Raw genomic sequence first — 23,685 nt, forward strand, 5'->3', positions numbered from 1 at the left:
TGAAAACCACTAAAATAAAGTATTTTGCTCTATGCTTTTCTATATGCAGAGAAAGTGGTATCTACGTGAATTACTGCACCTCTTTCACACGTTTTTCTGTCTGTAACCACCTGCGCCATCGAAAGCAGGTCATCAGTTAACAGCGAAGCGAGTAGATCCGAAACACCAAACAGTGGCGACAATGAACGAAGCGCCGCTCAGGAGCAGGTCATCAGTTAACAGCGCAGCAAGGAGATCCGTAACACCGAACAGTGGCGAAAATGAACGAAGCGCCTCTCGGGCGCAGCTTTGGTAAACATGGCGGCGAAAGCGCTCCGGCAGCGCACCAGACGAGGCAGCAGACAAGATGCGAACAACGTGAACGTTACCGCCGAAGCTCGGCCCCCGAAAGAGGAGAAAGTCAGCGATGACAGTAAGACGACAGAGACTCGCCAAGAGTGAGTATGAGCCGGAAGGACGGACGTTAAGCCCCTCCGGTGCGGAGGGTTCCATGCTCCGGTGCGACTGACAGCCCGAACCGGGGAGCTAGCTAGCTGGCTACTTCAGCAAGTTTTAGACGCTGCGACACATTAACTTATGCTAACGTCCATATAACCACACTCGGATCCGTGTGTTCACTGTGATCTAAAACACCCGCGCGGGTCGGGGGTGTTTCAGCCTCCACAGCCTGTTGTGTTTATGTCTCAGCTGATAGATGAGTTCCGGGGGGCTCCGCTTCATTCATTCAGCTCAGCTGTGCTTCTGTCACATCTACGATCAACATCTCGACATGGAACACCGTGCTGGACACGGGACGCGGAGGCCTAACTCGTATTAATAGCTGTCGTTATTGATCCATTATTGGATCTGTACGTGATAAATATTGACAGTGTGTGAGATGACGTGTCATGATGAAACGTAACCCGAGGTTGGAGACCGAGCAGCAGATCAGGCGTCTAATCTGACTACTCTGATGATGTTTGTGAACAAAGGAAATGCTGCCAGAAATAAACAAGGATCACTGTTATCATTGTGGACAAATTTAAAGAGCAAGGAGCATGTAGACAGCTTGCCACATCTGGAGGATGTCTCTCTTTAATGGGAGGAAATGAGGATCTCTTCCTCTGATAATGCAAAATGATATCAGTAGAAACTGCAAATGTTATCATTTATATGATTGAAAAGCTCTCTGGATTTCTTTGACCAACATAGAGACACATTTTGTTGTGAATTACAGTGTCAGACACACTCAAGCTCACATCTGTGGGCTATTGTTAGGTCAAACACATGTTTTTGGACACTGGGAGGATACCAGACATGCAAACTTTACTGCTTGAACCCATAACCTCTCTGCTGTGATGCAAAGGAGATTAATTAAGAATTATAAAATAGGCTTTAGTGCAAAACCTAGATATAAAGACTCAAAAGATTTTTCTACTTTAAAAGTTGCTGACGAGTATGATAAGAGTTGTGCGTTTTTATTGGCTATGATATATTATCATGTGGAAAAAAAACTAAGTCCAGCGTTTAACCACAAACAACTACTTTGCATGAGTCTCTTGCCTGGGGAAGTATTGTTGTTTAAAGTTTTGCATGTTCTCCCCGTGCATGCTTTCCCCCACGGTTTTTTTGTGTTTGCGGGAGACTGTGTGTCTCTGTGTTTGTGCTGGGATGAGCGAGCGCCCTTTGCCCACAGTCAGCTGGGATTGAAAACTGGGCTGAATACAGCCTTGTAGAAGATGGACAAAGGAATCAGATAAAGAATGATTGTACAAAAGGCTGCACATGAGCTGATAATGAAATGATATGGTATGCTGTGTCTGAGCTGACTACGTAGTGTGAAAACAAACTGTCGTCACACTTGAATTCAGGGGAATTTTACTATAATAAAGGGTCGGCAAATGTTGCTGTTTCATATTGTTTCACACAATTATTTTCAACACAAATATTTGCAGAATATTAAGAATGAACAATACGTATGTATGTAGAACAAATTAGAAGATAAGTACATCTGGATAATGTCACAAGTTCAAGACAAACTAAATACTAAAGCTTTTGTACAAAATTTGACAGAATAGTTTTGAATTTGATTAGAAATTGATTTGACTTTATAATCTAGCAGCATGAATAATCATTATGCAAAATATTCCTCCTACAGAAAGGGCTTGGCAGTATGAGCAAAACCAAGTGATTGTATTAACAAGTCCTTATATTTATACCGTGACAAAATCTGTTAATGTATTGTCACACCTTACCAATGACTTTGCTTTGACACAATATTACACAGCGAAAGTGCCTCGTACAAAAAAAAATTCAAGTCATGATATAATAATATTGAGAGTATTAAATGTGTTTATAATGTGAAGTACACCGTTTGTTAAAAAGTCCAACAGTTGCTCTTATGATGCAAATAAAATGAAATGTGGACATTTCGGGATAAGATGAGACACAAACTGAATGGAAAGTGTAGCATAGTGTACAATGCGTAATTAGTTTAAAAAGGCCTTTAATAGCCCTCAGGCAGAGCTGAATTGTGTTCTGTGGCGGTCAGTCTTTCAGTGCTCGCAGTAATTAGCGGTCAGAGCCTCTCTGCGAGGAGCTGACATTTACTTCATGTTCCGCCATCGTCCGATTCCCTTTGTAATTAGTTGCATATTAATGGGATCACCCTGAAAAGATTACTGGGAGAGCTTTTTAATTACTGTGTATATAACAGTCCCAATTACAGTGGGAATACGACATCCTCTTAACAGGTGTACTACTTCTATTGTTGATGAATACCTTTTTCACTTGTCCAAGCTGTTGTGCATGAGCACGTTTTTGAGCTGTGTTAGAATTTCTAGCAGCCATGCTTTATTTTCTAACAGGGCAATAAGTCGCGGAGGGCAAGTATGGGCTCCGGAAGGCTCGACTGCATTCAAATGCTTGCTCTCCGCACGTTTCTGTGCGGCTTTGCTGAGCAACATCTCGGACTGCGATGAGACGTTCAACTACTGGGAGCCCGTGAGTGTTTCTCTCCCCATCAGCAGTCTCTTTAATGCAGCATTTATTTACAGTCCCCCGGAGGGCTTTCGTTGTGTGTCTTTATTATTCCTGCAAGATACTCCTTGTCTTCCATTAACAATCCTCACGTGTTGCGTTTTCACAGATGCACTACCTGCTTTATGGTACAGGAATGCAAACGTGGGAATACTCGCCGCTGTATGCCATCAGGTCCTACGCTTACTTATGGCTCCATGCGCTTCCTGCTTGTTTGCATGCCCATGTTCTACAGACAAACAAGGTAACCTTTCCAAGCTTTGTTCTTAACTTGAGTTGTTGTAATTTGTGTGGCGAACAACAGTATGATTAATACCTTCTCTGTGTGTTTACCTGGAGGATGACAGCGGTTCATTGGCGCATTTTCGTAAATAAAATGTATGCAATTATTCAGCTGACAAACCGAGTCACTAAATGTTCCTCTGTAATATTTCCTGCAAGAACACGCGCGCGCGCACGCACACACACACACACACACACACACACACACACACACACACACACACACACACACACACACACACACACACACACACACACACACACACACACACACACACACACACACACACACACACATTATTGCATTGTGCTTGAACATGTGTTACGACTGTGTTGCAGGTGTTGGTGTTCTACTTTGTAAGATGTGTCTTGGCGTTCTCCTGCTGTCTCTGTGAGGTCTATTTCTACAAGTGAGTTCATCCTCCTCTTCAATGCAACGGGGCTTGGTTCTGCTTTGACTTTGAAATCTTGAGCGTAATGCGTTGTTGTGTGTGTGCGCCACATTGAGAGTCACAATTCGCTTGGTTTGTGTGACGTGCAGAGCTGTTTGTAAGAAGTTTGGCTTACACGTGGGCCGCCTGATGTTGGCGTTCCTTGTCCTGAGCACAGGCATGTTCTGCTCATCCGCAGGTTGGTTTTATTTATTTACCTTAACTGTCAATTATTTGGTCTTTCATTATTTCATTGTTTTGGATATGGACTGTGTAATAATTTACTTTATATAGACATTAGTTAGACATTAGTACTTTGTCACCTAAAGAGAAGTGCCATAAACAATTGTACTATTATAAAAGACTGTAGATTTTACATAGAGGAATAAATTATATAAATGGAACAGTTTTGAATTGCCTTCCCATTCGCATTCAACGTTTAAATGATTAGTGTATCTTTTTCCCAACGACAAGTCTACATTTTGAAGTTATTCTGTAAAGATTACTAACTTAGGCACCCGTTTTTTTGTTTTTTTTTTCCCCTTCCCCTGGATTTCTGGTGCAAATCTAGTCCCACAATGTTGAGCGCACGTACACAGAAAGCACATCGAAATGTTTGGAAAATGCGGGAAAAGTGTGCAATGACTTGTTAACGATTCAGCTAACCGTTTCCTCAAAAAAAAATAAAATTCAAAAAAGGAGGGATACTCGTCAGCAGCGAGCGGAAGGCACCCACTAAATCCCATCTGAAATGTTGTAGTTTCTGACCCTAATTGTCATTGTTCATATAGTCCATATGCAAGTTCCCATGAAGCCGTTATGCATCAGGCTTTGAGGAGGTAATGGAAAAGACTGATGCGAGTCCTTGACAGTTTTTTTTTTTTTTCTACTCATCCTTCTTTGTTTTGTCTCTCTCTGCGCAGCATTCCTGCCTTCATCTTTCTGCATGTACACGACCCTGGTTGCGATGACGGGTTGGTTTCAGGACTCGACGCCGTTGGCCGTCTTCGGCGTCGCAGCGGGTGCCATTGTGGGATGGCCATTCTCTGCTTTGATTGGGTACGACCGGACACGGAAGCTTTGAGCTTGACTCCCAAAAACTGTCTCGTCAAAATCCATGTGTTGGTATATTTTGCTCCTTTAGTATACCGATTGCTTTTGACCTGCTGGTGCTGAAGAAGCAATGGAAAAGTTTCCTCCTCTGGTCTGCTGTCGCCCTGCTCCTTCTGCTGGTGAGACTTTTCCTTACAAGAGCCTGTGAAGGAAGCAAGAACTCCTGTAGTTTCTGTGTGGATCTTTTTTTTTAGGGGGGGGAGAAAAAATAAGAACTTGTTCAATTGTGCTACTTTAACTTAATGCGTCCATTCATTTCTTCCTTTGTTTCTTCCCAGGTGCCGCTGGTGGCAGTCGACTCTTTCTTTTATGGCAAAATGGTCATAGCTCCTCTTAATATTCTTCTGTATAATGTATTCACACCGCATGGTCCCGATTTGTATGGTACGTACACATGTTCAATGTTTTTGACACATTATACCGTCATGAAAGCAGTTTTCAACCAGACAAGCCACTTTACACTGAGTTGTTCTGTAGCATTTTGGGCTTTTTTTGGGGCATAATTTTATTTTAACAGTGCAATACAAAGACTTTTCTTTTCTTTTTTTCTAAATCTGTTACAATCAGTAATTGTTCCTGTATGTACTTCTTGCTTTTTGTAGTTACTGTGTTTACCTGAGCTGTATTATCTTTGCATGCTCTCTGACGTTTCGTCTTCAGGTACAGAGCCGTGGCATTTTTACTTTGTCAACGGGATCCTGAATTTCAACCTGGTGTTCGCTCTGGCTCTGTGTTCCCTGCCGCTCACTGCTCTCATGGAAACTCTTCTGCACAGGTTCAACGGTGAGGATTATGTCTTCATCCTATATCGGCGCCACTAGTTAAAAATGTCAGGATATATTCACCCATGTACTCTACTTTTTTAATTGTTTTTGTGTATTTGTATATACTCTTTGTGTATGTATTGAAACAGCTACTCTTGCGATTGGATTTGTTTGTTTCTGCAGTGCAGAACCTGGGCCGTCCCTACTGGCTGACTCTGTCCCCCATGTACCTATGGATGCTGGTTTTCTTCACTCGACCTCATAAAGAGGAACGTTTTCTCTTTCCGATTTACCCTCTCATCTGCCTCAGTGGGGCAGTAGCGCTGTCCTCTTTACAGGTGTGGCTTCCTGCACATTCTTATTTTGTCGTACATTTTAGGCCCATATTCACCATTAATGTACATGTAGGATTAATTTGTTCTTCTGTTCCGCAGAAATGTTACCACTTCCTGTTCCAGCGGTACCGACTGGAGCACTACACAGTGTCATCCAACTGGTTAGCTCTCAGTGCAGTCGTGGTCTTCACAGTGTTGTCACTCTCTCGCTCTGTCGCTCTCTTCAGAGGTTTGTCTTCACACAAACGATATTCCTCCTTGGTAAAGTAAGAGAAGTTTAAGATGGAGTGATTTTTTATTTTTGTTCTTTGTTTATCTGCAGGCTACCATGCCCCTCTGGACCTGTACCCTGAGTTTCACCGCATCGCCAAGGATCCAACGCTGCACTCGGTCCCAGAAGGCAGACCTGTCGGCGTGTGTGTTGGTAAAGAGTGGTACCGCTTTCCCAGCAGCTTCCTCCTCCCTCATAGGTCAGTATCTGAGGCCGCAATCACATCTGAGACGCAAGTGGACCAGAAATCACTTAAAAAAATATGAATATGTATTTATTTTTATTTTTATTAATATATATTTCCAGCTGGCAACTGCAGTTCATCCAGTCGGACTTTAAGGGGCAGCTGCCTCAGCCGTACGCCTCCGGTCCTCAGGCCACACAGATGATCCCTGCCAATATGAACGACCAGAACCTGGAGGAGCCTTCCAGATATGTGAGGCTCATTCATCTTGGACATGTTGGCTCTGTAATTATTAGCATTAAGGTGACACTGTGGGCTTTGTTTTGGGTTTTTTTGGCTCCGTGCAGGCGGATTTAAAGCAGTGCCATTACCTAGTGGATCTCGACACCGATGAAGAGACGACGCTTGAGCCTCGTTATTCAGCCAACAAAGAGGAATGGACCGTCATAGCTTTCAAGCCTTTCTTGCAAGCATCACGGTATTTCTGCAAACACACAGTTTACACAGCGATTAGTATAGCTTAAAGGAAATAGAAGGTTGAGACTAGAGCTACGAGGAAAAACATCCTCATTTTAAACTTTTGAAAGATTTTGAGTGTGAATCTAATTAAACAAAACAAATATAAAAAATCAAGAGCTCCAGCTAAGTTCCATCTTTAAAAAAAAAAAAGATTTAAGTGACAGGTATGCTTTTATTTAATGAAACATTTTGTCTCCCAGGTCGTCCCCTCTCCTCAGAGCGTTCTACATCCCGTTTTTATCAGACCATCACACCACCTACAAGCGGTACGTCATCTTGAAACCACGGCGGCAAAAGCAGCCGCGTAAACGGGCCCACGGGTGACCTTTGACCCTCAAACCGACCCCAAGAACAAAATCCTAAGCGCTCAGCAGCTGGTAACATTTGTCAGTGTGCATGTGATTTGAAGTGTTTGTGTTTGTCTCATGAACTATTTGGAGATTTCAGAACCTTTAAAGACATTACATCTGTTTTTGGGCTCAAGTGTGTGTCTATGTGTGTGTCTGTGTGTGTGTGTGTGTGTGCGTGTGTGCGCGTGTGTGTGTCTGTGTGTGTCTGTGTGTCCTTGCGTGAACGTGAGAGTGAAGAGGAAATGTGTATGCAGAGATCTTTGGCAGGCATCAGCTGGACATTCTGTGTAATTTGTGTCTGAGTGCAGCTGAATGCTTACAGTGGATGCGCAAGTGTTTTTCTTACTATAAGGCAATTGAATTTGTGGCCTGTTCAAAATAAATCCTCAATGGTGAATCTTTCAGTGTTTTCCTGTCTGTACATGGACAGTGTCATAGTGTCTGCTCTGGTCAGATTGAGTGGCGGAGTTGAATGAAAGCGAGGGTACAAGTAATTTAACTTGGAATGTTAATAAAAACATGATCAACTGTGATGGCGACCCTCCTGTTTTTTTTATGTTTGTATAATCAGACCATCACACATACACAGGTTAAGTTCTAGTCTTTTATTTGAAGATTTTCTTATGTAATAAACATACAAATCACTCTCTCAGGAGATATTTCAAGGCATTATACATTCAGAATAGATAAGAATAATAATGATGAAATATTCCATCATTTTTCAATATCATGCCAGTTTCTATCATCGGGCTGCAGGCACTGAAGCTGATATCACATTGACATATTTGATTCCCTCCATAGAAGATACAGTGCCATGAATAAATAATGAAACGAGTGTATCAAGATTTTGACGTCTTACAATTTTAAGGCAACATTCAAACACGTATACAGAATACAAATCTAACCAATAAGCATTCCTTCAAGCAGTATTGGTTCATTGTGTTTGAATCGCTTGGATATGACCTGTCTCTCTATGAAGGGCGCGTACGTGTGATTGAAACAGAATTTCCAAGCGCAGCAAACACGAGGGTCCGTGACCTTAAAGGTCACCCAATCAAGCAAGGGCAGCATGACAAGACCATGCAAACAGGCTTTTATGCACACACACGCACACACACACACACACACACACACACACGCACCCACACAATTTCAATATCAAAGCTGCTCAATGAAGACGTGTGGAGGAAAAAAAAATTAAAATTGGTCCATGTGATTTATTTTTATTTTGAGGTTCCCTTACGGGGTACTTATGTTTTCATGGCTGCCTCAGAAGGCTTCCCATGCAGTAACTTGTTCATGGGAAATCGTCCAAAACGATTGCGGTTTTGCAATTGATTGAGGGTCTAGTTATGTTGAGTAGCCACACAGTCCCAGCAGTAAACCCCCTCAAAGATTTCTAAATGAATAGAGATCGGACAGATTATGGACAGGTTTTAAAGTAATGAGAATCGATGCATCTGAAAAACGATGTTCTCTTTTTGTATTTAAGTTTTTTTGTAAAAAAAAACTAAACAAAACTGCATTACCCGCAGTGCAAACCAACATCTGGCAGAGATATTGGGTTTGTAGTACTAAAATCAAGTAACACAGCCTCAATTCATTCACATTTAGAAGAGCTGCATGCTGAAAATCCCAAGTGGACTCGTTAGTTTATAGCTTCACTGACATGACATAATTCTAACAGATTTTATGCATCACCCACGGGAGCAATAAAAAGAGTTTTATACAACTGTAAACTGTCTGACATGTGGAGCTGCCATTTAGAAATCTATGCCAAGACTGCTTCAAAGTGTTTTTTCCTCTAGATTACGAGCTTTTTCTCATTTCCTCTTGTGTATTTTTTTTGTTTTTTATTTGCACATCTTTTGATGCTTCTTTGGTGAGGAGGGAGTCATTCCTATAATCTTATGACGACTTTAAGTAGAAAACACCTACAAAGAAAGCAGTAGGTCTCAATTATTCAGCGGAAACAAGACATAATTTCTGGAGCGCGATCTTTGTCACATTATTATTAAAATGTAATTTTCGAATCCTGCACACAAGACCAACTGATATTCATTGACCCTTGCAATTATCGGGTGAAGGCAAAGATTTCAAAGACGTGTCAAATAATTTCAAGGAAATTAAACCCAGATTACCAGCATCGATCAATAGAAGGTTGTTTTTTTTTTTTCTTTCGAGAAGGGTTCTCCATTGGTTCTGAAACACAATTGACGCATGATCCCATCCAACTAGCGAGGTACTTTCATTTGTCGCCAAATATAAAATATAACTTCAAGATGTTTTCAGGTCTAATGTTCAACCCCGAACAGACACAGCACCCACGTGCATGTAGTGTTTTTAGCAAATACTCTCAATCTCATTCACCGTCACACACATGCTGCTCTACACTCAATGAAGAATCTGTTCTTGCGATCAGTAGTTTGCTTTGTTTATCCACTCTTGCTCGTTGAAGTATCTGCTGCCCCCATCCAGAGTCAGTCCGTTTCTGTAGTAATCCAAGGTCGCCTGGTAGGATTTTCGGTTTGCGTAAGTTCCCAAACTGGTTTGGTAGGCGTCCTTGCTGCTGGTGACGTACGTCTGATAGAGGTCGCCCTTAACTGAAGGCCCGAGTTTGGGATCATAAAGGTCACTTCCTGCTCTGATGCTGGAGTCATACAGTCCGTGGTCAACGTATACACTGGGGCCGTAATGCTCACTCTTGGTGGTGCGCCGGCCAAGACTCCTCTCGTAAAACTCCCTCTGCCCAGTGCGACCCAGGCTGCTGTCGTGCAGCTCCCTCTTCGCCGGTCGCCCCAAGCTGGTGTCGTAGAAGTCACGGGTGCCACGGCGCCCGAGGCTCAGGTCGTTGAGGTCAAAGTTGAGGAAGCAGCTCTCCGTGCTGGCCAGTGTCACAAAGCCGCTCTCTGTGTCGCGACCCCCGAGGTTGTCGTAGTCACCGGTCGGTGTGTCAGGAGAGGAGCACAGGAAGGAGGTGTTTTTGGTGTTTGGCCGAGCTGAAACCAGGTCATCGTCTTTCTGCAAGCGAATTACGTTGTAGACGTCGGTTTGAGCCGGACTGGGACAGTGTCCTGGGTCTGTCTGGCACACTTCTGACTTCTGCTGCTTTTTCCTACTGTTTCACACACAAAGAAATACAATCAAGGTCTAGAGGACATTATTTATTTCTTGTCTATATTTATTATTAAAATTGTCTTGTTTTTACTGTTTATGCTTTATCTCTTATCTTATCCGGTTTTATCTTGCTTCGACTCGTATACGTGGGCTACTTGCAATGTGTGGACATCTCCTTCTGTCCCATGCTTAAACACATTTTCTTGACAGATTGATTGATCATTTATTTATGTTGTTGACTGATTATGTTTGAATGAATTACCTCTTGTGTGATAAATAAAGTTAACTGTACTGAACTGAACTGAAAAAGACTCTTGGGACATTAATGGAAAACGAAAACTGAACTAGACTACAGAGTTTTTGAGTAAGTTATTACTCAGCAACCTGAGCTCCTGACATGAATGAGGCCTTATAGAAGATGGATGAAGCTGTAACTCAAAGAGTTTTTACGTCAGGAAAAAGCTATTGTCTTTATAAGCTGTTCCTAGAAATACATTAGCAAGAAAAATCCTGTTGAATTTCATTCCTTTGCGAAAAATATATCCTGTTCGGTAAAAGTAATTTGAAACACTTTAACGAGCCACACTGATGTACTGAGTAATGTCCTCCTTAATTACAGTGCTCTGTAAATCATACCACACAATAGTCCCCCGTAGCCATAAATGTGAGCCAGAGTGCGGAGAATCTCTGTTGAAACAGTCCCAAGCAAATGCGCTATTTACTGGTACTTAAGTAGTGCTAATAAAAAAGTGCTGTTCCCCACTGTCTCGGAGAAGCGATGAGGCTTTTTAGATAATGAAACTACCCGTTGAGAAGCTATTTCTGAAGCAATTTTTTTGTCTTTGGCAGGAAAATAAACGGGCCAAGCGCCTCAGAGAGAGAAGTGAAGTTAGAACGTATTGATGGGTAGGCTTTGTGATTTAATTTACTCATCACTAAAAGCCATGTAACGTCACAAGAATAAATACAGTGACAAGTTTCAACCATCTAAATGACTTTACCAATTCATTTGATGTATAATGGAATGATAGAATCCCTCATGCTCTCTCTGCCCGATAAACGTGACGTGAACATGATTGATACTCAATATTTTTGCTTTTATTGCCAGTTTCACTGTTTTTTAGACTCTAATCTTTGCTTTGTTTGGGATCTTCACCGTTTGCCAAGCAGCTTGAAGCAGCAGACCCCCGTCACCGTCAGCAGCAGCAGTATGAGGGGGATGGTGGGAATGATGACGTAAACCAAATTCACAACTAAAAGACAGACACAAACAACAGACATTTGACAGATTTAGTCAGCGCCGTGCAGGCTTATCGTGTGCGTGTTCAGAGAGATAAAACATATATTTGCGCCACCTGTTCTTCTGGCATGGTCACTTGGCTTCCACGGCCAAACAGGCGATGGAAGAATATCTGTAATAAAAGGCATCAGACTGTTTTACTATGTGCTGAAAAGTACAGTAAAGAAGACATTATTTGGACAGTTATTTCACCTGTTAGCGTGGAGTTGGGAGAGGGAGACGGGTCCTGTGGCTTGTCTGGGGAGACAAAGAATCACAGTCGGTGGTATCGGAGTCAATTCAAAGTGAGAGAAAAAAATAAAAACGCTGAACTTGCAGCGGCACCTGCGGTGTATTTGCAGATGAAGTTGTTCTTGGTTTCGCAGTTGTCGTCGTTCCACTGGAACATGTAGAGCCCCCCCAGACCCGGGGGAGCCGACGGTTGGTGGTACATGACCACGCACACCTCGTAGCCGCATGATGGCTCATCCCAGTGCCAGTTCCTGAAAGAAACATCCACAGAGGCGAGGCAAGGCAGATTTAATATATAGCACCATCCGCACAGAGCAATTCACTTTACGAGGCACAAAAAGGCACTTTTAACACAGTGAAAGCTTTGTCACTCAGCTCCCACCTGAATGTGGACTTGCTACCATCCAGCCAATAATACTGTGAGGAGCAGTCCGAGCTGTTGTCGTCCTCTCCGTTGCCACGCCGGAGGCCAATCCAGAAGTCTCCATCAGTTGGGCGTAGCTCTGTGATGAGCTGCTCTACGATCTTCTGCTCGGCTGCAGACTCCACGCTCAGCAGCTGCCCTCCGTCCCGTCTGCAGGCCAGCTCGGCCTCCATGAAGTTCAGCCTCCTGCGGAGCTCCGAGAAATAGGCCAGCTTGTAGCATGGCTTTCCTTTTCCCGCCTTGCACACACGCTGACCTGGAGACACACATATAGTCAACATATAGTCAAATTTAATATGAAAGTGTCGTAGATTTGAAATTGTATGTGCAAAGTAAGTAGATTCTGATTCTGTGGGAATAAAAGAAAATTGTGTTCCTTACCCCTGGCTTCAAATATGTCTGCTTCAAAAGCCAAAGGTCCAGGGTCAACAAGTGAGGCCATAAGGAAACCAAAGATGGATCCGCAGTTCAATCAAAAGTTCACATCTTTGTTATGTTTTTTTTTTTTGTTTTGTTTGTTTTTTGCATTTTGTGTCTCACTTACCTGTAATCAGGCTGGTCGATGTAGAAGGCTCAAAACATAAAAACAGGAGATGGAAGATGATAGACGGCAGCTCCATCTTTGTCAGTTGATGTCTCTTCACCACCAAAGCTTGTATCCTAGTTTAGTCTTTTTCATTTCACAGTCCATTAGTCAGTCTGCTCCCCAGACAAGTTCAGGTGAAACCCATCAAATCTGCCTGAACTTCAAAAAAAAAAAAAAAAAAAAAAAGTGAAAACTGTAGCTTTTGTTGTAGGAAAACTCTCTATAAAGAGTTGAAATTCAAAGAGAAAACTAAGGAGGTGGTAGAGAGGCAGGTCTTCTGCACTGTGCTAAAAAAGCGAGTATGTGAGGCAGAGAGAGGTGCAGCGAGAGGAGGAGAAAACGCTGTGTGCGTGTTTGGGAGGGGGCTGCAATCTGTTAAGAGCAGCCTTAATGATTGGAAGAAGAGGCTGCATCGATCGCAAGACATCTAATCATGCAAGTGCTTCTTATCGTAAACGCTGACAAGAGGCAGATTTCACTCCTTCCTTTATGACTTGAGCTTTGGGTATTATCATTACTAAAGTGTTACATGAAAATGATCTCCTCTAACTCGATAAGGGATATCTTGGAAAAAAACAAATGGATCCCAGCCCCGGCTTGCAACATTCATACTCACCCAGTTTTGGTAGAAAAAAGTCAGACGGCTGAACACAGCCGACACTTTCAGTCGGAGGGACATGATGCACATCATTCTTTCTGTCGTTAATGAAATCTGTGGGAACTTTGTGTCAAGTTTGAAAAATTGTTGTGGCAGCCCAACAAACATGGTGACGTTTATAATATTATGTCTCATGATATTTTCGAACTGTCTTGTAGCCAGGAAGGTAAAGATAAAAGTCAACGAACGAACTCTTGCATTGTGACAAGCCTCTGTTTTAGAGCCTTCAATCATCTATAGATCTTTAACGTTAAAAAACTAAACAAAGCTGTTCTTGTCTTGTACTCATTACTCATCAGCCATAGAGTGGGAGTCCATTAGAATGATAAAGTAAAGAAGAAATAATGTCAGTTTGATGGTCTGGGACTTTAGCTGAGAAGCATAATTACATCTAAACTCAAAAAAGCAAGAAAATCCATGTTTGTTTTTATTTTTAATGCAATGCTTACAAACATATTGGATAAATACATTGGAAGAACATTCACGTTTGATGGATTATTTCTTTGTTGTATCTATGCCTCTTGGCAATACATCTTTTATGATTGTAATTATTCTCTTTTAAAAGGTGCCTTATTTATTAAAAAAAAAAAAAAAACATCCATTGTGGGATAAGCAGCAGAGATCAGTATGTCGGATGAGCTCACGAAGAGTCAACAAGCCTTTCTTTGCTGTTTACTCTTGTTTGCTGCTTGAAGTCAGAAACAGCACATATTGATTAATTAACTTTTTATTCATTTTACAAACGGGCACCTCAGGTTTGTGTGGAGGAGCCACACACATGTTGATATCTTATTGCAACAGGAGATGGCATTCACATTTGTTTCCAAAAAATAATAAACGCAACAAAGAAATAATCAAAAACAATACACTTGTGGATGCATAAAGCCACATCCATGATGTTTGGATGTTGTATTTATGACTTACAGTACATCTCAAAGAGAAATCCCACCTATGTGTTTTAATGACAGTCTCTCACTCAGGATGTCTTAGTGAGGTGTACATGGTTGTATTATTATGCTGTGACCGCTCAGCTGAAATGTCAGCACTGTTTAGGAAGGTCTAATTCTCTCATTAAGTTCCGCTGAAGCGATACTTTGTTTGAGTAAAACATTTATTATTGCTGTTCAGTATTTTCACTGCATGTACTGTGAAGCAATTGTGCAGTCATGCAGATTTGTACACAACATCTTCTCCAAATCGGTTTAACAAATAAATGATGACAAAAAGAAGCTGCAACTATCAAACTGTGGTGAATGTAAGGTAAGATAATGTAATTAATTAAGATAAGATGAGAAATTCCCAACAGTGATATATTACAGACAATAATAGACAATAAGGGGAAATGAATCAATAAAAGCAGTACCCAAAAGTATTATTAAATGATGCACATAAAAATAGGATATCATAAACAAGGAAGGGCACATTGTGTTGTTATACATCGTTGTCAGAATTGGCTTTAAATGATCAACTTCTGCCAAGTGTAGCTATGTTTTATTCCACATTAGGTGAACAGGATATCATTTCTATATAGACTCTAGTCACCAGTGTTTGAGCTCAGCGAGGCTAACAGTGTTATCAATCTTCTCCCTCTTCCTTCATGATGGGAAAAACGTTTCAGAAGAGTCTTTTCTTGGCTTGCTTTAATTTTAGATACTTATGGCCAAATGTTCAGATGGATCTATTTCAGCAACAAAAGGTGGTTTCCTGGTTCTTCTGTGTAATTTCATATTCAAGCAGTGGGCTCAGCAGAAACTGTTCGACGATGGACACGTGATGTGCTTTTCAGGGCACAAATGGAGGAAAAGTGGATGTATGCATTTCCTAATGGCAGTAATTTCTGAAATGGGCCATAAGGTTGATTTAGAGCTTGCAGAGAGACAGATCAGCCAGAGTTTAAACAGCAAGATGCCACATCAGGAATATGCTGAGGGAGGCTGCCCCGAAATTTACTATCCTCATGCGAAAAACTGCTCTATTTAAATTCGGCTAATCAGTTTATCTGTGGATTGATTTCGGTGGAAGGGTTCAGCTTTGTTTAAATTGAAGGCTTGATATAGGACACCAGCATTATTGTGGCGCTCTGGACAATCGAAGAGAAGACAGAGGGGTTAGTGGCTCCTCAGGAGGGATTCAATAAGGAATGGACCTCGGTTTAAATTTCCTCTTTGTTTATGGCATCTCAGACCAGAAGAGGGTTTCATTCAATTAAGCTTCCCCCATTTGTTCCTCCTCAAACAGTCTGTCTTCCTCTGTCTCTGCCTTCTTTTCTCATCACAAAGAGCTCCTCCCTCTCTCCCAATTAAAGGGAAACTAGATGAATGTTCCCAGAGGGAGGCCAGTACATCAACCACCCACCCACCCACACACACACACAGAAACTCTCTTACACATGAAGGAGGCGGTTCACCATGTCAGACAATCCAAACGTTAATGTTTATATATAATGGTTATGGCCAATATGCATTAGTAAAGAGAATAGCTAAATGCACATTTTTAGAGAAAAGGCCCAGGATTGGTTGTTACACAGTGAAATAACATGATTTGAAGCCAGAAAACTGGCAGTGACTGCAGTAAATCATTTGTAATGTAATGGACTGTAAAAACTACAACCACCAGCAAAAAAAACAACAAAATCCATTTGTTTTCATTAGAAAGGAAGAAACACATAGAAACAACTTTATTAAAACACTAGAAGAAGAAAAAAATATATATCTAGAAAGTTCTACTAGATTAAATGTGAATGATGTGACTTTGGCACGTTTCCAGACTGAGTGTCCGCAGTGCGCAGGGCTGCACATGGAGCTGGAAGTCGTCCCTGAGTCACTGACCCAGGAGAGCTGGACGGCTCTATCAGCAAAGCTGAGCGGCCATTAAAAAGTTCGGATGAAACCTTTTAATGCCCAAAGTAATTCTTTAAGCCATTTTTTTCATTGATGTGGCTTTGGGGAAAGCCTAATGGAGGGAAATCGTTCAATAACCTGCAATTCTGAATAAATCAACTGTGTGCCACATACATCATTATATGAAACAAAGCTTTGTTTTTGGAAACTAATGCTCTGGAAAAGGCAATTTGCTTCACAAAAAAAGCTGTTTGAACATAAAAATGTTTTAATAATTGTTGCCTGAAATGATGTTTGCTTTACAAGCACTGTTTCCCAGACTGATACGTCGTGTTTATTCAGTGAGGAGGGGATGGTTTATACACTCAGCCTCATTGCCCTGAATGCTTTCCTCAACTGAAGCGCCACTGCGAAGAGATAAACCGTTTCTGCAGTGAGCTCACAGGGGGCATGAAGTTCACAACAAGCCATCATCCAGCCAATGAGTTATTGTTACTTTATTCATTTTACTCACTACCGGTGTACTTATTCACTCAAAAACTTAAGCGATGCGTAAACATTCTGGGTGTCGTTTCCGAGGACAGACTTGAGAAAAGGGACAACTCTGAAAAGATTGATGTGGAAGTCTCTGGAGGTTTCGTCTGACTCGACCATGCCTCTCGCCGTGCACAGATTCTTGGTTCCCCAGCTGACCACGCCGATCTGTGAGGGAAAAGCACCAGGAAGTCAGCGAGTCTCTCTTGTGTCCGAGCAATCACTGAATATTTGCTACCGTGTGAATGTCGCTGCACATAGTTTTCACCTGAATTGTTCGATGCTCATAGTTCTTAAATACGGCGCCTCCAGAGTCCCCTGAATCAACAAATACACACACGGAAAGCATAAGAATGAGCCACTGTTGATGAGAACATAGATCATTCGCTGGCAGAATATTGCTCAGGAAACGAACACACCTGTACAGGCGATATGATCTCTGTGATGGGATAGGCCGCCAGTGCAAAGAAAGTTTTCTGTCACCGCCACCTCTGGATTAGTCGTATCTACCCCCGGTGCATCCAGTGCATGTTTGATACATTCCTTTCTCTGCATCAAAGATATCAGATATTTTCAATTTGTACTGGCACACCCAAAAGGCACAACATAGCTCAGTGGGAGTACTCACATTATTGCCAAGCTTGGCGAAGACATCCTTTTCGCTTACTCCCGTGTTGCTCCTTGTCAAGAAATTGAGTTTTTCAAGATGGGTAGTTAACAGAAGTTGTTCTGTGAACAAAGAATGCACAGAACAGAGCAATGTTTTCCTTGATCGGAATGCAAGACCACACAATTACCAGAGGAGAACATGGCACTCACATACCTTCAGAAAATTTAGGTTAACGTTAGATAATTAGTGAAAATAAATATTTCTAGGCACCAAAACAACATCCTTACTTGTAGAGTAGCTCACTGCTGTGAATGCACAAGATTGTTCAACAAAACATCACCACATGTGATGGTATCGCCTCACCTTGTTGTTTGCAAGTGGAGGCTCCGACCAGTTGGAGAGCATCACTGGTTTCCTGAGTGCAGGGGATGCAAATCGGCCTGCAAATGAATTGAAAGAGGCGCCATAGCAGGCAGGACAGTGCATGTTACGTCAAACCCGAGCGTAAACGACAACTTTAAGGTGGCAACAGCAGCTCACCTCACCAAAGACGAGATGTGAACAGCTTCCTCCAGCTGGATGAGGGCTACGTCGTAGTCGTAAAACTCCTTCACGCCCTCCTTCACTTTGGCATTAACGTCGTACTTCGGATGTTCCCTGAAGTCTATGACTTTTTTGACTGCAAAGAAAAAAGTGGAAACTGTAAATATTCGCATAATCGAAGTACATTAATTTGTTTTAGTGTGAAAGAAAACACTGATGCCATTTACTGAAGAGGGTTTTTTTTTTTTTTTTTTTTTTGGATTACCTGTGCCCTGTCCATCATTAATTTCAACTGTGACGTGACGAGGTTCATCACCAAATTTGAAGCAATGAGCGGCGGTGAGGACAAACTCTGGCGTCACGAGCGAGCCGAAGCACTTCCTCGGAGCTCCTTCATTCTTAAATGTGAAATGATGAAGAAATATGTGAAAAGGAATTAGAAGGCAAATTGTTGCACAGTGGATCTGAGACAAAGCTTACGTAAGACATTGCTATAGAGAGAGTTTGATTTCCAAAAAGAGGACATGTGGCTGGGCCGCGCCAGGGATGCCCTTGCTGTGACACCAGAAACATTTCATGAAAATACATCGGGAGTGAAATAACGCTTACCTGTACAGTGATGAATGCGTACCACGGATACTGTTCCCTGTCGAGGTCTACCTCATAATCTTTGTGAAGACCACATAGTCCTTTAACGTCTTCCTCATCTGCACGCAACAAAAATCAAACTAAGTTGTTTTTTTCCCCCCCACATTCTACAAAGAAAATACACATATAGACACATCACTGTACAGGAGCACCTTGATGTTGAAACTGAACATTTACTTCACTTAAAGAGTCAGCTCTGGGAGTTCATTCCATTACAATAGATTATATGTCCTGTGGGATGCTTCATCATATCTGTTCCTCTCTGATACATCAGAGGTGTCAGATTAATAATAGAGGGTACTTTAGGAAACAAGAGAGCCCTGCAGGCCTCCTCTTGTAAACATAATCTCTCCCTTGTGTCAATCTGATGCTGGGTGATGCAGGCGGGAGTGAATTCTGACATGCAAATAGATGGAGAACAAACAGAAGATTTCATCCGGAAACAAACTTACTAATTATTTCGTCAAAAGTTTTTTTTAGATTGTTGATGTTTTTCATTCTGAAGTAATGTTTGCCTCCGGTCCCTGCAGTCAGTGGCTGCAGGTCATTGTCCAAGATCTGCTCTCCGATGGCAAAAACATAAATATCTGTAAGACGACGGTAGAAAGCAGATGAGTAAGGATTTCTTTGCCGAGTTGATCTGCACTGAAGCTGCAAAACGATGGTTGTGTAACCATAAAATGAAGAAGGTGGAGGACAAAACGTGCACAAATCAGAAGTTAAACTTACCAAGATATTCTTCTCTGTTTTCCTTTTCATGTTTGGAGGTGTGGTTCATGTACACCATGTTCTTTATCCTTGACACAGTTGGTGCGGGTGACCCCCCGATGTTATACCCCCCTGCAAGGGAGACACAGCAATGAGTTAAAATGACACGCAGGCGCCGAAGATTCATGAGAGGTCTCGAAGCCCACTCGATTCCTACAGATATAGCATTTACATATACATAACTTTATAGAATCACGTTTACAATGGTAACAATTTGAGTTCCTCAGGAAAAAGGTTGGGAATCACTGTCTAACACAATCCTGGATCCCAACACCTGTTACCAACAAACTATTTCAAGGAAACAAGCTCAAGCATGACAACGAAAGTCTGACCTTACCATCTGTGAAAATGAGAAAGACATGGCGATGCTCCTTAAAAGCTTCTCCAGCTCGAATCTGTATGATCGCCATTTTCTCCAGGAACTTTTTGAAGACATTGGCCAGATCTGTTCCATGGTTTCTGCCTATGAGCCAAAACATAAACACACAGGCGCACACAGGCGCACACAGGCGCACACACACACACACACACACACACACACACACAGGCGCACACACACACACACACACACACACACACACACACACACACACACACACACACACACACACACACACACACACACACACACACACACACACACACACACACACACACACACACACACACACACACACACACACACACACACACACACACACACACACACACAATGTAAAACTAAGCGTCAATTTCCAGTTTGGGATTAAAATGTCCACATCTGAGCTCAGAGTGTTTGTCTCACCGTCTGCTGAAAACTCGATCAACTTCTTCTTGACGGCGCTCAGATCCACTCCGTCGTCAAGGAAGTCAAGAATGTTGACAATTTCAAATGCTTCAGAGGCGAAAAAGATTATCTCATAGTTTGGAGTCACACTGAAGGATGAAATCTGTGGACACGTAAAAGAAAATGATCTCTTTCGAACTCTTGACACTATTTTGTGAACACATGTTTAACTTGTGAAACTGCCGTGAGGTATTTTGTTAACGCAACACCTCTGTGTGTTTCAAACTGCTTATGGTTGTTATTTTGTGAAAGTAATTGATCCATTTATCAGCAGAGAGCTTTTCCTGAAGTGTGCGTTGACACCGAGCCAAAAAAGGACCGGAGCCAAAAGGCATCAGTCAAGATTATGATTTGTAATTCATAATGAAATTTACTTCTAATGGGCTGCCCTGCTGGCAGCCAAATTGAATGAGATTAAGTGTGTACATGTCATGTGCACAGTGTGCCAAATGTGCTTCTAAAAGTGTGTCGGGTGTCAAGAAGCGTCATGCATTATTCAGTTTGTTTTGCTGGCATTCCCCTTGTTTCACATGGAGAGTACTATTGAGGAAGAAAAACAAAAAAACGAATAAATACTGAGGTTTGCCAGCCGCTTCATAACAATGTTGACTCAGATACATGATTGGCTGCTTCTGTCTTGTTCAATGCAATGTCTTGTGTCTGTTAATTCCTCATAAGATCAAATGATTGATTAAATGTCCAGACTAGTCTGACCGATTGCAGTATTTCTAACATGCTTTTTAACAAGTCAGCAAACTTAATGCCAGCCCTCGTCTGTAGTTTCACCCAGCCTGCATCCTCAGGCCCTTAAACTGAGCCCACAATCAGCAGAGTTATCCTAATATAACTCTGGTCCAAGTACAGTGGTACCGACTGCAAGTTCAGCATATTGTAAGACAGAGCTCTGTGGCAGTCTGCCTTTCCATTATTAAGAATTTGAAATCCTATATCTTTGAGTGGAATAACAATTCCAATACAAACCTGCAGGATGTGTTGCAGCTGAGATTTCTCACCTTTGAAATAAGTTGCAAGACAGCCTTTTTGGCCTGCTCAACCTGGTCCTTTTTAATGCTCTCCGAAATGTCCACAGCGATGTAGATGTTCAGCGTCCCATTTTTGGAAATTCTGATTATTCTTCCATCCTGTGTGTCATCTGAACAACAACAACAGACTCTTAAATACAAGATCGATATGATTTGTCTATAATATCTCATGAGAAGATATTAAGATCCCACCAGTTTTATTTATAATTTAGGCAGCGAGAATAACAAAGATAACAATGCTGGTGCATACCCACACATTTCGACCAACATGGAAAACTCACCGGTGGACTCTAAAGCGGTGAGGCTTTCTCTGATTGCACTCCCAAATGCCTCTGAAACCTCCAGCGGAGTGTCGTAAGTGTATTTGTCTGCAAGAAATAAACAGATGAGAACAGAAGTTTGCATTAATTGTGAAAAGGTGAATAATGCGGAACAATGTGCAGGCGTTTATCTCACAGTAGCACGCTGGCTCTTTGCCTGTCCACTGGCCGTTCTCCTGACACACTCTGGTTTGGGATCCCACCAAAAACAATTTGCCGTTGCAATGGTATTCCACCACGTCATTAAATTCAAATATGCTTCCTGTTCTTGTAGCACCGGGTGGAATACCTGGGTCAGCACAGATACCTGTAGCTTTAACAAGAGATCAAACATATATAAATGAGAAGAAATGTCCAGAATAAGTCATAAAAGAAGCACAAATGAGACATAAGTACCTTTCAAAAAAAAAAAAAAAATCAATCAATAAATCAATAAATAAAATTGAACTGAATTGAAATTATAGTCAATTCCAAGTGAGGACTTACTGTCTCTGCTGCAGATGGTGGTGCGCCCGCTCCACTTCCCATTGTTCAAACACACACGCCTGGAGGAGCCTCGCATTGCGTATCCAGAGTAACATTCATACGTGGTCACATTGCCCACATAGTATCTCTCCTGAGGAGGTGACACACTTCCGGACTCCAGCACGTTGGGGTCAGGACATTCAACAACTGTGAAACAAAATAAAAACAGTGGTCAGTCGTCATGCAGCCTGGGGGACAAAAAAAAAAGGTGAGAATTACTGTTATGTTACTCACGTCTGCAACTCTGCGGTGTGAATCTTTTGGGTGGTGGTCTCCACTTGTCTTGGCACATACGGATCAAGGCCGGGTAGGGGTAGTAGTCTTCAGGGCAGTGGTAGACCAACATGCTGCCGGTCTGCAGCTCCTTGCTTAGTGTGTAATTGCCCCCCTGAATTCCAATACCATCCTCACTGCAGTCACTTTGAACCTCTCCACCTCCAAAGAAGAAATTGTATGATACGATTGCATTTTAGAATCACTTCTTAGCCTCAAATACATGTTTCCTGTTGCAGGAAAGGCAGAGTTCGAGGTTAAAATGCTCACAGGGAGAACAGGCAAACCACAAACATACACTCGAACCAGGGGCATTCAATGAGTGAAGAGCGCTAACCACTACACCGCTTTCAAAGTACACGTCTCAACTGGAATATATATAGTTCGTATGTAGTTATATACTTGTTAAAATAACCATACAATGTCATTATGAAGTGGCCTTTGAAATATTGAAAATTTGGGACTTGAAATCTTATTAAGTCTGATATTTTTCCACATCAAATAAATGTTCACAATTAACATATATATTCAAGACATGATTGTTTCGCATGATTCTTATATGGTTGTTCTGTATCATATAGAATATCTACTTCTGAACTCAGAAAAATAAACAGTATTTGAAATTTTTACATTTGAAATCATAATATATGTTTTTAATTTAAAGGGAAAAAGTCTATACATACCCATTAAGAGGAAACTTGAGATAACAACAAATAAACTCCATGAAATTTCCATGTTGAACCTCAAAGTGAGAAACTTATTTATAAAAGACGGAGGGCCAGAGAAGCTGTGGATATATTACAAAATGAACTGTGATCTTCATAGAAAGAGGCTGGACAACAAACATCCTGCTAATCATTAACGATAGAACCAATAAAAGCAGATCAATGTATGCCAAAAAAGTCACAAAAACTGAAAGATTCCTATAAATGTACCGTCACCTCAGTTGTAAGTTACTATTCAACAATGATTCTTTAAAAACTAGGGAGGGACATTTTAACTGTACATATTTAGAACCCACGGTTAAATAGATATACATGTACAAATAAATACAACCTGAAGAGAAATGTTGAAACTTTTCCCCCCCAAAATGAAAAGATTTAACTAATAACATTATGAACACATGAATGCTGTACTGTTTACCTGCTCAATGTGGCTGCGGTTTCTCAAAT

General features: G+C 41.7%; 3 protein-coding genes across 6 annotated transcripts; 1 reads left to right on the forward strand and 2 right to left on the reverse strand.

Moving 5' to 3' along the window:
- The first annotated feature begins 220 nt into the window (after window positions 1-220).
- On the forward strand, window positions 221-7,804 carry alg9 (ALG9 alpha-1,2-mannosyltransferase). 4 transcript variants are annotated; one of them, XM_080482928.1, is made up of 15 exons: window positions 221-437; window positions 2,847-2,982; window positions 3,128-3,262; window positions 3,640-3,710; window positions 3,842-3,930; window positions 4,655-4,790; window positions 4,876-4,963; window positions 5,123-5,228; window positions 5,505-5,627; window positions 5,792-5,946; window positions 6,043-6,172; window positions 6,266-6,413; window positions 6,521-6,650; window positions 6,746-6,876; window positions 7,118-7,804. In XM_080482928.1, exons 1-15 carry the CDS (start codon window positions 298-300, stop codon window positions 7,239-7,241), a joined length of 1,842 nt encoding a protein of 613 aa, XP_080339054.1. In that variant the 5' UTR covers window positions 221-297; the 3' UTR covers window positions 7,242-7,804. The 4 variants fall into 4 exon arrangements, with proteins under 4 accessions (XP_080339054.1, XP_080339055.1, XP_080339053.1 ...); XM_080482929.1 differs by having other exon boundaries at window positions 221-412; XM_080482927.1 differs by having other exon boundaries at window positions 224-437; window positions 5,792-6,172; window positions 7,118-7,799.
- Window positions 7,805-9,685: 1,881 nt separating this feature from the next.
- On the reverse strand, window positions 9,686-13,604 carry layna (layilin a; the record flags this gene model as incomplete). Its single annotated transcript, XM_080483381.1, has 9 exons — window positions 9,686-10,385; window positions 11,541-11,637; window positions 11,740-11,796; window positions 11,877-11,921; window positions 12,009-12,166; window positions 12,298-12,595; window positions 12,721-12,741; window positions 12,884-12,977; window positions 13,542-13,604. 9 exons carry the CDS (start codon window positions 13,602-13,604, stop codon window positions 9,686-9,688), a joined length of 1,533 nt encoding a protein of 510 aa, XP_080339507.1.
- A 2,393-nt stretch (window positions 13,605-15,997) lies between these two features.
- Window positions 15,998-23,327, reverse strand: LOC308121602 (complement factor B-like). The gene is made up of 18 exons (XM_080482917.1): window positions 23,197-23,327; window positions 22,475-22,675; window positions 22,202-22,387; window positions 21,852-22,028; window positions 21,677-21,763; window positions 21,366-21,505; window positions 20,311-20,455; window positions 19,864-19,989; window positions 19,488-19,598; window positions 19,211-19,345; window positions 18,720-18,817; window positions 18,376-18,508; window positions 18,108-18,246; window positions 17,931-18,007; window positions 17,586-17,686; window positions 17,377-17,506; window positions 17,226-17,275; window positions 15,998-17,125 (listed from the first exon to the last, which is right to left on the reverse strand). The coding sequence occupies exons 1-18, from the start codon at window positions 23,246-23,248 to the stop codon at window positions 16,949-16,951; spliced, it is 2,265 nt and encodes a 754-aa protein (XP_080339043.1). The 5' UTR covers window positions 23,249-23,327; the 3' UTR covers window positions 15,998-16,948.
- Between the last annotated feature and the right edge of the window lie 358 nt (window positions 23,328-23,685).

Source organism: Lipophrys pholis, assembly GCF_963383615.2.
Source record: "Lipophrys pholis genome assembly, chromosome: 16".
NCBI lineage: Eukaryota > Metazoa > Chordata > Actinopteri > Blenniiformes > Blenniidae > Lipophrys > Lipophrys pholis.